Source organism: Cupressus sempervirens, chromosome 1, assembly GCF_028749045.1.
Source record: "Cupressus sempervirens isolate cs-2001-9-10 chromosome 1, ASM2874904v1, whole genome shotgun sequence".
In the NCBI taxonomy this organism is placed as follows: Eukaryota; Viridiplantae; Streptophyta; class Pinopsida; order Cupressales; family Cupressaceae; genus Cupressus; species Cupressus sempervirens.
The window spans coordinates 56,574,373-56,587,761 of NC_143118.1; the positions used below are offsets into that span (position 1 = coordinate 56,574,373).

The window sequence follows — 13,389 nt, forward strand, 5'->3', positions numbered from 1 at the left end:
CTCGCTCATCCTCTTGTTGAGGCTCTTCTCTAACTCGAGTTGATACAAACAAAGTAGATATGAATCAATAATTATTATACATTGAAATCAAATATATGTACACACAAAATTAATTATTTTCTTATCGCCATCAAATAGTCACTCTGCAAGTCCACCATGAAGGCTCGTGGATGATAAGGTGTAACAAGACCCTACAACAATTCAATCAATATAATCACTTATAAATAACATTAGAAATTTTGATACTAACTATTACAAACAAAAACTAAAACCAAGAAAATTCTTTCATACCTCAGTCAATGGCTATGAACTAGCCATAGCTGCAACCACTCCATGATAGATGGATTGTCGGAGATGAGGAGGAGTGTTTGATGTCATGAGCTACATGTCATACAATACACGTTACATGTAACATAAAACATGAAACAAATATAATCAACTAAATTAAATTAACATGAAACAAATGTACCTCTACAAAGCTCGTATGATGTCTATGCTCTAACTCTGTAGTAAATGTTGACGGTCCTGTAGAGAACTAATGCACATGCATAATTATTTTTGTCAATCCTTAATATGATTACTTAAAATATATGTATTAATTTAAATGATTAAATTGATACATACCTTTGGACTCATGGACAGGGCAAAAACTGGTGTCAGGGGATCATTACTAGGCTCGCCAACACTCTGACCCTAAATTTTGAACAATGTCAATAGATGTTAATTAATTAATCATTCACTATACATATGAAATGTGATCAAATTAGTAAATTATAATTGTAATTTACCTGTGTGTCAATGTCAAATGTGTCATTCAAGAACTGATCAATAACGAGCCCATCATCTACACCATCACCAGCATGAGTGCCAAATGTGTATAAGGATCCACATGATGTGCACAGGTGACCATGACACACAGAAGGCTCCCCCTCAACTAATGGACTCGCACAATGGATGAGGGTTTGCGTTAAAGCATTAATGGTCCCTAGAGCACTGGCCTCTACATGTTCCTTCACAACTGAAGGAATAGTCACATGCTCACCCTGTGGCTTGACCATAGGTACCCTAACTACATTAGGATCACGACATGCCCCTAGCCTCTCAAATGATGACCCACCACCTCTACCCTGGGAGTCTAATATATCAAAATAATTGGGGATCTCCCCAAGGACAAACTCACAATACAATTTCTTTAAAAAATACATGGGGACCTCATGATTGTTGCAAGGAGGGGCATCAAAAACCATCCACCATCTATCCCAAAAATTATTTCTAATAGCATCGTGTATGCACCAATGGATGGGGAACCCTTTAGTACCCTCTCTAACAATATTTTGTTCACCGGGTTTTCTAAATAATGCACATATTGTACCTTTTGGTATTTTTTTTTTTTTAACATCTTGATATGACAATTTATTTGCATAAAATCTTTTTTGTTCATCCCTCTTAACCCGCCAAACATCTAACTAACCACTAACAGAAGCTATCTGGGTCTTAATGGATTCGAGGGATGATGCCAATTGAGCTCTCATTGGATTGGTTTGTCCACATTTTTTCAACTGACCAATGAGTCCTTCTAATTCAATTTTGCCTCTTTCTATTTTATTTATTATATTTTCTTGTGTGCCAGGTGGAGGTCTTGCAATTGGTTTAGGCTGCGAAATTTGTTGTTCTTCTTGTGGAGGTTTTGGTTTTGATTTTCTTGAGGGTTTTGAGCATCTTGGGGATTTGCCCATTCATTATTGATATTCCTGATAAGAAATCAATTGAAATCTAAATAAATAAATAAATCTAAAGAAAAATTGTAAAAACCTTACAAAACAATATAAAAACCATATCAAACAATGCAAAAAGAAATTTAGATAACATACAGTGTGCTCGTGATCTCGAACTTCACCGGTGAGGAGGCATATTGGCAAGGCGGGTGGTGAAAAGTTTGATTTCTTACAACTCGCATACGTGCTGCTATGAGGAGAGGTAAGAAAAAGAAGTGAAAATGAATGGATTGCGAGTATGCAACCCATTTATAATATTTTTCTTTTTCAAAAGCGCGTACACGCTATAGCGCGTAGGCACTATTGAAATTTTTTAAAAAAAGGGTGTCACCTTTTTGGCACCACAACTTGATGCACATACCCATTAGTTTCTTCTTATCATTCTTAATAATTGTATTTATTAAATAAAATAATTTCTCTTTCTTTTACAAATTGTTTTGTAAAATAAAAGTAGTCACATAAGTGGTATTGTTTGCGATTAAATTGATGATGCTAAAATGAGAATAGTTGAAATATATATCATAGATAATAAGAATCTATAAAACAGATTAATTTTTCAAACATTAAAAAGTTTAGGTCAAACAAGAATGGTCGTAAATTTTGGTGAAGCTAAAATGAAAATTGCTATGTCAGATTAAGTCTCGGTAAGTGTGAGGATCCGACATCATATGAATAGATGGGTGATTTTTTTTAATAACGTTTGTAATACTAAAGAAGCCCGTGAAACCCATGAATAATGCACACCCCATAACATGACATCAAAGCTCTAAACAATTTGAAACTTGTGATATTTCTATCAAGATTTAACATGTAGGTTTTGAGTCAAACTCATCAAGACCTACATAGTTAAATCCTATAGCAATATCACAATTTGACTTGCGTGGAATATATCTCCTACATATCAACGTGGGACTTACTCTTTTGATCTACACTTGACATTGAATCTTGATTGTTAGATTTTCTATTTTGTCTAGTTGTGTTTCCTTAAGCAATGTAATGAAATTTCCTACTTCTAAGATATCTACATATTGCTATCAGTATTTAATTGTGCATTTTTTGAGTCAAACTCATTGATCTATGTTTCATGAGTAGTGGCTCACAAGAACCCATCTTTCATTAGAAAAAATGGAACACTTACCACTCATTACATCTGAATGAAGCCCCCAAAAGTATCACCTACTTATCAATATTTGTGCATAACTAGAGCAGATGTCATTTTATGTTAGATACTCCATGATAAAAATCTTGCTCTATTTGAAATGTTCCAATGTTGCAAAATAGACATATTCTCTTTTCCCATTCTTCTATAGACATCATTCGATGAGAGCATAATCATTAATCCATACTTCCATCTCAAATATAAAGTAACTAAAATGAGTTTGGAGCGAGAAATTAAGTTCTCCATAAGATTATTAGTTAAAATATACAAAACATTTAATGTTTGTTAAAGAATAAGAAGGGGTAAAAACTAGAGGGCATTGAACATGGTACGTGGGATAATTTCAACTAATAAACCAAAATAGAATGGATGGGAGTATAGTTGAACCAACTATAATTTCAACCAATAAACCAAAAGAGAATCAATGTTGGATGATTCCAACTTCCTTTTGTCTTGATGAACATAGGGACTACAAACTATGATTGAGGGAAGAAGGAAGCAAAGGAAGGAAGGAGAGCATCTTTAGCACAATGAGGCAAATCAAATCAATTCCCCTCTCCCCTGTAGGAACTATTCCTATCATGCTTCAATGAGATTAAATCAGATCAAGTGAGATTTAGGAGCACAATAATAATAATAATTCTATTTTTGTGTACACATATATCCCATATATGGTTAAATGTATGGGAGTAAGGATGAGTGGGGGCCATGGGGGGATGGGGTGAGTGGCAGGACTCACCATGGATGAGATAAGCCAAGTAATTGGGAGCTGGTATTGGCACAAGCTGAATTTGCATATAATAATTCTGTGAATAGGAGTACAAAAAAAACACCTTTTGAGATTGTTGTTGGAATGTAGCCTAGAGGAATATCAAATTCGAGGGATGTTGTTGGTGAATAGAATAGAAGTGCTGAAGGGGAAGAATTTGTTGGTTTATGAAGTCTTTGCATGAGGAAGTGAAGTTGATGTTGGAACAAAGTAATTAGAAGTATAAGGAGAATGCTGATAAGTCTAGAAGGCATCATATTTTTGAAGTTGGTGATAAGGTGATGGATCATTTGAAGATAGGTAGATTCCCCATTGGAACATACAATAAGTCGAAGATGAAGAAGTTTGGACCTTGTAAGATCTTGAGGAAGCTTGATAGTGGTAATGCTTATGAAGTTGAGTTACTTGATGAGATGGATATATCTCATATGTTTAATGTTGTTGGTTTGTATAAGTATCATGAATCAGATGATAAAGTTATTACTATTAGATGATTATCTTAAGAAGCAAATTGAAGAGGTTTAATAGATATTGGATTAGAGAGTTTATAAGAGCACGAGAGGAAAATATTACTATGAGTATTTGGTGAAGTGGAAGAATAGACAGTTGAAGATGCTACATGGATTTCTTAATCTGAGTTGGATTCAACTTAGGTTGTGACACTTGCATGATTTAGGAGAAATATTTCTTTCAACCTTGGTTTTCTGATGTAGGAGCATCCTGGGTTGCCTTATAATCCTACACTTTTGTTCATTCTAGTAGTTTAACCGAGTTCCAACTATGTTGACTGAGCTCTCTAGTATTAATCAAGTTCTTTCAAAGCTTGTCGAGTGCAGTATTGACCAAGTGGTTCAGTGCTAACTGAGCTGATTAGTGTTGATTAAGTTCCTTCAGGGTTAACTGAGTTGTTCAGAGCTGACCGAGTATTGCTTCATGTGCCAAGTGAACCTGTTGTTTGTTGATGCTTGGGTCCTTCTTTGGTCAAGTTGCCTATGTTTGGTTCCTAGTTTGAACTAACTCATGTATTTAATTTAGATGATGAATTTAATGATAGGATCTTGTCTTGGGATGAGTGCAAACCATTTAGAGATTGGCCTTTCTTTTATGTAATGATGTAGAATCTTTTGTAAGGCATTTTTGCAAGTATAAGTAGAGGTATTTGGTTTAGTTTCAAAAAGGTCTTAGAGAGTCGAAGCAAATGTTTCTAGAATTGTGAATTTAAAGTTGGATCGTAGATCTTGAAGTTATATTTTGCATCTGGCCGTAACCCAAAAGGCCTTACAATTGGGCATGTATGTTGATAACTTGATGACTCTATAAAAATGTTGCTCTCTCTCTCTCTCTCTCTCTCTCTCTCTCTCTCTCTCTCTCTCTCTCTCTCTCTCTCTCTCTCTCCCTCTCCTTGGTGTTGTTCTCTATGTGTTTTCTTCCATTGTGTTTACTTAACAAGGTGTTTGGACAGTTAGGTGTGCCCTTGGCCCTACTTGTTCATACTCCTCCTTATACCATAGTGATATAAGAGAAAAAAAAATAGATTGTATAGATTTTTGAAGATACAAATGATAGACATATTAAAAAATTTATAATCATTAATAGTTTGATACTTTAATGGTGGAGTTGAATGTTTAAAAAATAAGTTTATAAAAAATGAATTTTCAAATAATGCAATGTCTTTAAAATCATAAGAGATGGGATCAAAATTGTATCCTAAGAGATCAAAATTGTATCTTAAGAAGCTTAATCTTATGTAAATTAATATAAAACTACTTCATTGAAAAAAATACTAATTTTAATTTTAAATAAAATATAATATTAAACATCAATACATTTTAACACAAATTTGAATCAATTTAATGATTGCCTAAATATTTAGATTGAGCACACCACTCAATGAAAGTGAATATGAAACAATTATATAAAAATATTCCTACTAGATTAAATTCCCTAATCAATTGTTTCATATCATTTTCAATTATTGTGTTTATAAATAAAATTATTCCCTTTTATAATATCATTAAAAATAAATAAATTTGCAAAGCATAAATAATTAGATCAAATGATATCAAATTTCTTAAATAATTGAGTCGTATAATTCTTAATGATTGTGTTAATAAATAAAATTATTTTCCCTTTCTCCATAATATGTTCATAAAATAAACAAATTTATAAAACAAAAAATAATTAGATTAAGTGATAGTGGTGGTGAATTATAACGAAATTAAAATGAGAATAGTTAAAATATGTACTATATAAGGAACTATCATTCATTGAATAAATAGATTTGTGAAACAAAAATACTTCTAGATTTAGTGAGAAAGTGAGAATGGTTGTAAATTCTCACAAAGTTAAAACTATATATTTAATATCTAAAGTATTAAAATGGTCATAATTCTAATGATTAAGTTAAAAGGTTAAAATATAAGTTCTTAAAAAACAAGTCTTGAACAATACAAAGCTTTTAGATTGTGCTCTTAAGAATTTAACCCTATTTGAATTTGTCTAACAATCTTTCATAATAAAAATAAAATAAGTTCATGTTCATAAAAAATAATATTAAACATCATTTTATTATGACAAAAGTTTGAATCATGCTAATGATTGGATAAAATATTTAAACTAAGCATACCACTCAATGGAAGTGAATATGAAATAATTAGATTATATAAATTCTTATTAAGTTTACTAATCAGTTTCTTCATATCATTCTTAATAATTGTATTTATTAAAAAAAATCATTTCTCTTTCTTTTACAAATTGTTTTGTAAAATAAAAGTAGTCACACAAGCGGTATTGTTTGTGATTAAATTGATGATGCTAAAATAAGAATAGTTGAAATATATATCATAGATAATAAGAATCTATAAAACAAATTAATTTTTCAGACATCAAAAAGTTTAGGTCAAACAAGAATGGTCGTAAATTTTGGTGAAGCTAAAATGAAAATTGCTATGTTAGATTAAGTCTTGCTAAGTGCGAGAATCTGACATCATATGAATGGATGAGTGATATTTTTTACTAACGTTCGTGATACTAAAAAAGCCCGTGAAACCCACAAATAATGCACACCCCATAACATGACATCAAAGCTCTAAACAATTTGAAACTTGTGATATTGCTATCAAGATTTAACGTGTAGGTTTTGAGTCAAACTCATTGACCTACATAGTTAAATCCTATAGCAATATCACAATTTGACTTGCGTGGAATATATCTCCTACATATCAACTTGGAACTTACTCTTTAGACCTACACTTGACATTGAATCTTGATTGTTAGATTTTCTATTTTGTCTAGTTGTGTTTCCTTAAGCAATGTAATTAAATTTCCCACTTCTAAGATATCTACATATTGCTATCAGTATTTAATTGTGCAGTTTTTGAGTCAAACTCATTGACGTATGTTTCATGGGTAGTGGCTCACAAGAACCCATCTTTCATGAGAAAGAATGGAACACTTACCACTCATTGCATCTAGGTGAAGTCCCCAAAAGTATCACCTACTTATCAATATTTGTGCATAACTAGAGCGGATGTCATTGTATGTTAGATAGTCCATGATAAAATCTCGTTCTATCTGAAATGTTCCAATGTTGCAAAATAGACATATTCTCTTTTCCCATTCTTCTATAGACATCGTTCGATGAAAGCATAATCATCAATTCATACTTCCATCTCAAATATAATGTAATTAAAATGAGTTTGGAATGAGAAAATAAGTTCTCCATAAGATTGTTAGTTAAAATATACAAAACATTTAATGTTTGTTGAAGAATAAGAAGGGGTAAAAACTAGAAGGCGTTGAACATGGTACATGGGACAATTTCAACTAATAAACCAAAATAGAATGGATGGGAGTATAGTTGAACCAACTATAATTTCAACCAATAAACCAAAAGAGAATCGATGTTGGCTGATTCCAACTTCCTTTTGTCTTGATGAACGTGGGGACTAAAACCTATGATTGAGGGAAGAAGGAAGGAGAGCATCTTTAGCACAACGAGGCAAATCAAATCAATTCCCCTCTCCCCTCTAGGAACTATTCCTATCATGCTTCAACGTGATTAAATCAAATCAAGTGAGATTTAGGAGCACAATAATAATAATAATTCTATTGTTGTGTACACATATGCCCCATATAGGGTTAAATGTATGGGAGTAAGGATGAGTGGGGGCCATGGGGTGAGTGGTAGGACTCGGCCCAAAAGTGAGGGAATGGTGAAGGTGATAATTGACAATAAAATGTGTTTACATTTGTCGGGTTGCGAAACAGATGGGTTATGGCACGCATGCGCCAAGGCGTCTCGTTCCATGAATTCAAGATGGCGTTTTCCCCCTTGTGTAGATTTTGTGCATATGATTACAAACGTGAAAGGGGGGACACGGGCCCCACCCTCCCACCGCCCACACAAATAAATCTGTTCAAAAGACAGGGCTGATGCGACGGTATCCTACGAGGGAGACAGGGCCTGCCGACGTGGACGGCACTCGGGCCTCCGCGGACCAATCACAGCGCTCCGGCCCACGTGGTGTCTGGCTCCACGGTGGCAGCACCCAATCACACTACAAATGATAGGCAATGAATAAATGATTAAAAGGGCGTGGGCGGCGACCTGCCGCATTCTCACGCTTCCTACGAACAACCATATAAAAAAAAATACCATATCCATATCCATAATATTATTGTATGTGTTTGTATTATTGTAATGTTTTGTTGCAAACTAAGAATGCAATGTTCCATGCAATCATGATGAGCGAGAGGGGGTTGGATCTTGGGAGAAAAAGAGAGGCGGCGGGGGAAGAAGATGAAGAAAATATAATGTAGTAATAAAAATAAAAGTAGAAGTAGCGGGTCTTGCACGCCACTCACATGGAATTTTTGATGAGAAATGGGTGGTTTCAATAATTATAATTGTTGTGGGTTATTAATGGTCAAGATCGTACTCCCATCATTGCTGTTCCACCACCTATTCTGACTTAATTACATTGGTCCAACCCCCCTCCAGTGCGCTAATCATTCACAGTCAGCCTTCCGCATTATTAACTCCCTCCCCGGTTTGGGTATACTCATTGTGTATGTGCCCAGAGGTGGTGGTATACTCATTGTGTATGCGTCCGCTGCTCATTGTGTTGCTGTATACTCATTAAGTATATATGAGTAGGATCGGTATTACTCACCGAATCACGCGCGCGTGCAGCTACAGCGCCCTCCCGCGCACCATATAGAGAGAGGCCTTGTGTGCTCTTTGCGTCAAAGCACAGGATTGTTTTTTCTCCCTCCGCCTAACCTTACTTTGCTTCTTCTCCTTCCTGTTCTTGGGCTTGACTGTGAGAGATTTTGACTGTGACCGTATCGGATCTCGTTTCATCATCCCTGACGTCGCAGCGAAAGATTTGGATGTCAAATATCTGAAGCTCTGGAACGCCAGACGGAGGTTTGAGGTTGAGGTTTTCTTCCTTGCGAAGATTTGGTAAAGGAAGTGTTTTTGGGCGAAAGATTTGGTCAAGGAAGTGTTCTATGGCGAGGATTTGCTGAAGGAAGTGATTTTTTTGGCGACGATTTGGTGAAGGAAGTGGATTTTTGGCGAAAGATTTGGTGAAGGAAGTGGTTTTTTGGCGAGAATTTGGTGAAAGAAGTGTTTTTTGGCATGGAGGAGACGAACAAGGAGCAGCGGGGTTTGGAGCGGCTGAGGTCGATGTCCATGTCGGCGGAGGACGCAGGTCTCGGGCTTTCCATTGCCATGCCGAGGCAAGATGACGAGCTTGATGAGTCGCCTAAGAAAGGCTTGCCTCTGCAGCTCGAACTTCTGCCTTGGCGCCCCGTTGCGCGCGTCGCCGCTCCTCAGGGTTCGCCTCCGTCACCGTCTCCGCCCTTTCCCTGGTTGCTGCCCCATAGCTGTGAGTATTTTGCCTGGTTCGATCCTAAAAACGTCATCTTGTTGAGATTCCTCTCCCTAGATGCGACTATTTTGCTCGGAAATAAGATTTTACCTCGAGGCTAGCTTTTCCTTGTCCATAATACGCCTGGTTTGATCCTGGAATTGTAAGCCTGTTGCTTTTCCTTGCAAAGCTTTGAGTCACGTGTGCCTGGTTTGATTCCGAAATGTTGTCATCGCGTTGCTCTTCCTGTCCAGAATACGCCTGGTTCGACTTTTCTGCAAATAAATGTCTTCGTATTTCTTTTCCTGTCCATAGCTCTAGTTAATATGACTGGCTCGATTCTGAAAATAATTTTTATCTTGTCGCATTTTGCCGTCCAGAGCTGTGCTTAATATGCCTGGCTCGATTCGGACAATTAATGTCATCTTGTTGATTTTCCTGCTATCAATTCGCCTGGTTCGATTGTGGAACCGTAATCTTGTTGCTTTTGCTGCCTACGGCATGTGAGTATTGGCATGTGAGCATTATACATGATGTCGTCTTGTTGCCTTTCCTGTGCAAAGCTTTGAGCAGTAGCTAAATATGTCATCCTGTTGCTTTTCTTGTCCGTAATAATGCCTGTTTCCATTCTCAAATTGTTATCATGTCTAGTTTCCTGTGCTTGGCTGGGAGTAATCAGTGATATGTATGGTTCGGTTGTTAAACTTTCATCTTTCAAGCTTTTTTTTTCTGAAAGTTTTGTGGTCTGATAGGGTTTGGTTGAGTGCAGGCCGGGAAGAGGTGACGATTGCGGAGACGAATCCTTCACGCGGAATAGACATGAATCGGGCGCCGGACGTATCATCGGCCTTCCGCTCGGAGGCTTTACCTTTGCGCGTTCTGGAGACCGGCGGGCCTTTGCCTGTGAAACGCGAGCGGGAAAAGGCGTCCTTTGAGTTAGAGCTCGAGAGGGAGCGAACCTGCGACGTGAGCTCCAGGACCAGCGACGAAGAGGAAATCGGCTCTACGAGGAAGAAGCTGAGACTTTCCAAGGAGCAGTCCGCTCTTCTGGAAGAGAGCTTTCGAGAACACAGCACTCTGAACCCGGTAACTTGCTTTGCTTCTTTCATAAACCCTAAGAATATTATTTAACCTAGTTTTCGGAATTCTCGTTAAGTTTTTCGTTTTTCTGGAGCCTGATCCGTGTTTTATTTCGAATCCTAGCAGAAGCAGAAGAACGCGCTGGCAAAGCAGTTGAATTTGCGGCCGCGGCAAGTCGAAGTCTGGTTCCAGAATAGAAGAGCTCGGTATGTATGCCGTTGTTTTCCATTTTATTTACAGAAAATATAGATCACGGGTTCGAGACTCGCCGAGGGTTGAAAACCTAAAACCGGGTTTTTTTCTTCTAAATTCTGCCATTTCTGGTCTGTTTTTTCTTCCAGGACAAAGTTGAAGCAGACAGAAGTGGACTGCGAGCTTCTGAAGCGGTGCTGCGAAAACCTGACGGAGGAAAACAGGAGACTGCAGAAGGAGCTTCAGGAGCTGAGGGCTTTGAAGGCCGCCCCGCCATGCGTAATCGGAGGAGCAGGAGGAGCGGGCGGCCGAGACTATTACATGTCGCTTCCCGCAGCCACGCTCACCATGTGCCCTTCGTGCGAGCGCGTCGCCTCCATGGACAACCTCAACAACACTAGAAGCGCCATTGTTCCTTTCTCAAAACCCCAGCTTTCTCAGTTCGCTCAACAGTCGGCGGCATGTTAGCTTTAACAAGCTTCAGCTTTGCCCCTTTCATTCATCGATTTCCCTTCACAGCGCCACTTTTTTTGCTCAGATCTGTGATGCTCATCTTTTCCTCTCCCCCTTCCCTTCTCCACACAGAAAATAGTGATATATACAATACATATCCATCTATTGAATACAAGGAAACGCAGAGAGAGAGAAAGCGATTAGCGATTGATTAACAATCTCCACGCCGTATTTCGAGTCGATCTCGCCGTGCAGGAGATTTATGTCTGTATATTGTCAAAATCTCCTCGTCTCTATTCATTATTGTTCTTGCTAGTGCTCTTTGTACATAAATTTTGAATCTGGAGGAAATACAATACCAAATTATAGTAAATAATATTAGAGAGTTTTGATGACCTCCTCACTGGTTTCTGATCGTTATACCTGTTTTCTGTACTTCATCCACGGTTTCTAGTGTTACCTGTTTCAAGTTTTGAATAATATTTTGAGGCAGAGTTATTCTATTTGTTAATTCTTACAACGTTTTCTGTCGTCTGATTAAGATTTGGACAATTTTCTTGAAGATTACAAATTTATGAGTATAAATGATATTATGCGAAGCCGATCAATCTGGAGGAGAGTATGTATGTGTTGATATTCGAGAGATTTAGCGAACAATTATTTATCGTCAAGCTTGAGTTTTTGCACCGGACAATTTACGCCGCAGATTTTTCTTTTCTTTCTTATGATATTGTCAAGAAAGATCATGATTTGAAATTATCTAGCCTTGTCAAATCGTCATAAAAGCAAGATTTATTGAGAGTACGTAAGTATTTGATATTGCAGAGATGTGTCCTCCAGCTTCAATTAAACGCCGTAGATCTTTTCATTTTATTTGAATATCTAATTAGGAAGCTTGTGATTTGAGATCCTTCCAGAGATTTAACGAACTGATATTTATTGTCAAGCTAGAAGTTAATGCCTTTGGATCTTTACATTTTACATGAATTTGTCGAGAAAGTTTGTGATTTGAGATTCTTCCAGAGATTTAACGAACTGATGTTTATCGTCAAGCTTGAAGTTAATGCCTTAGATCTTTTCATTTTACATGAATTTCTTGAGAAAGTTTGGGATTTGAGATTCTTCCATGAGATCTAACGAACAGATGCTGTATCATCGTCAGGCCAACCTTGAATTTTGGACCAGACATTTTACGCCGTTGAATTTTTAATTGTTTATGATTCTGTTAAAAAAGATTGAGATTTGAAATTCTTTGGCTTGTTAAATCTCTGTTAATGGAAAGATTTGATTCCATGATGATAAGTACTCGAGTAATTCAGCATCATGCGCGTATTCTTTGTTCTATGTATCCCAGGAATATCATGCAAAAATATACATACAATGATATCAGGCATTCGTTGAATATTTCCCAGTCCCTTATCCTTTCCTTCTCGACCAAGGCATTCAAAGAAATACCCCTTTTTTTAATTTTCCTGATTTCATTGGTCAATGGACGATCTGAAGTAAGAAGACAGAAAGTGGCTACAAAGCGTAGCGTATTATTCTTGCCACATCTTCTAGAAATATCTTGTTTAAAGATCAGGGGAGGGTCGCAAATTCTTAATGCTTGACCACATCTTTATCTTTGACAAACAAGCCCTCAACAGCTGATAAAACAGTTGAACAGTTCTCATGGTGTGTCACAATATTAGAAATATTGAAGGCATGGCATTATAAACGGTGCATGTTTTTTAACATTCTATATCTTGGTCTGTTTTGAGTTTTTTAAACATTGGATTGCAGTTAAGATTTATTCTTGAAGTAAGAGTATGTAAATCTAACAAATAAATCTACAGTTCTAGATAAATAAATGGTCTGCTATATAAGATGTAGGAGAATATAGACTTTATGATAGATTAACTTTGATGTCATGTGGAATTGATTCATCATTCTTTATGTAACTTTTATGCTCTTTATATGGAAGTTGTTAACACTATTTATAATGTTTTAACTTAAGGTGGTTTAAGTGGTTGGATAAATTTTGTCATGTTAATGTAAGGGAAAGCAAAAGTAATTAATTTGAATAAATATTAAATATTAAGCATA

General features: G+C 36.5%; 1 protein-coding gene across 2 annotated transcripts; it reads left to right on the top strand.

Moving 5' to 3' along the window:
* The first annotated feature begins 8,883 nt into the window (after positions 1–8,883).
* Positions 8,884–11,701, top strand: LOC149576140 (homeobox-leucine zipper protein HAT4-like). Of its 2 annotated transcripts, none has more exons than XM_089816440.1 (4): positions 8,884–9,597; positions 10,349–10,665; positions 10,783–10,865; positions 11,001–11,701. In XM_089816440.1, exons 1-4 carry the CDS (start codon positions 9,348–9,350, stop codon positions 11,317–11,319), a joined length of 969 nt encoding a protein of 322 aa, XP_089672566.1. In that variant the 5' UTR covers positions 8,884–9,347; the 3' UTR covers positions 11,320–11,701. The 2 variants fall into 2 exon arrangements, with proteins under 2 accessions (XP_089672566.1, XP_089672569.1); XM_089816443.1 differs by having other exon boundaries at positions 10,786–10,865.
* The last annotated feature ends 1,688 nt before the right edge of the window (positions 11,702–13,389 follow it).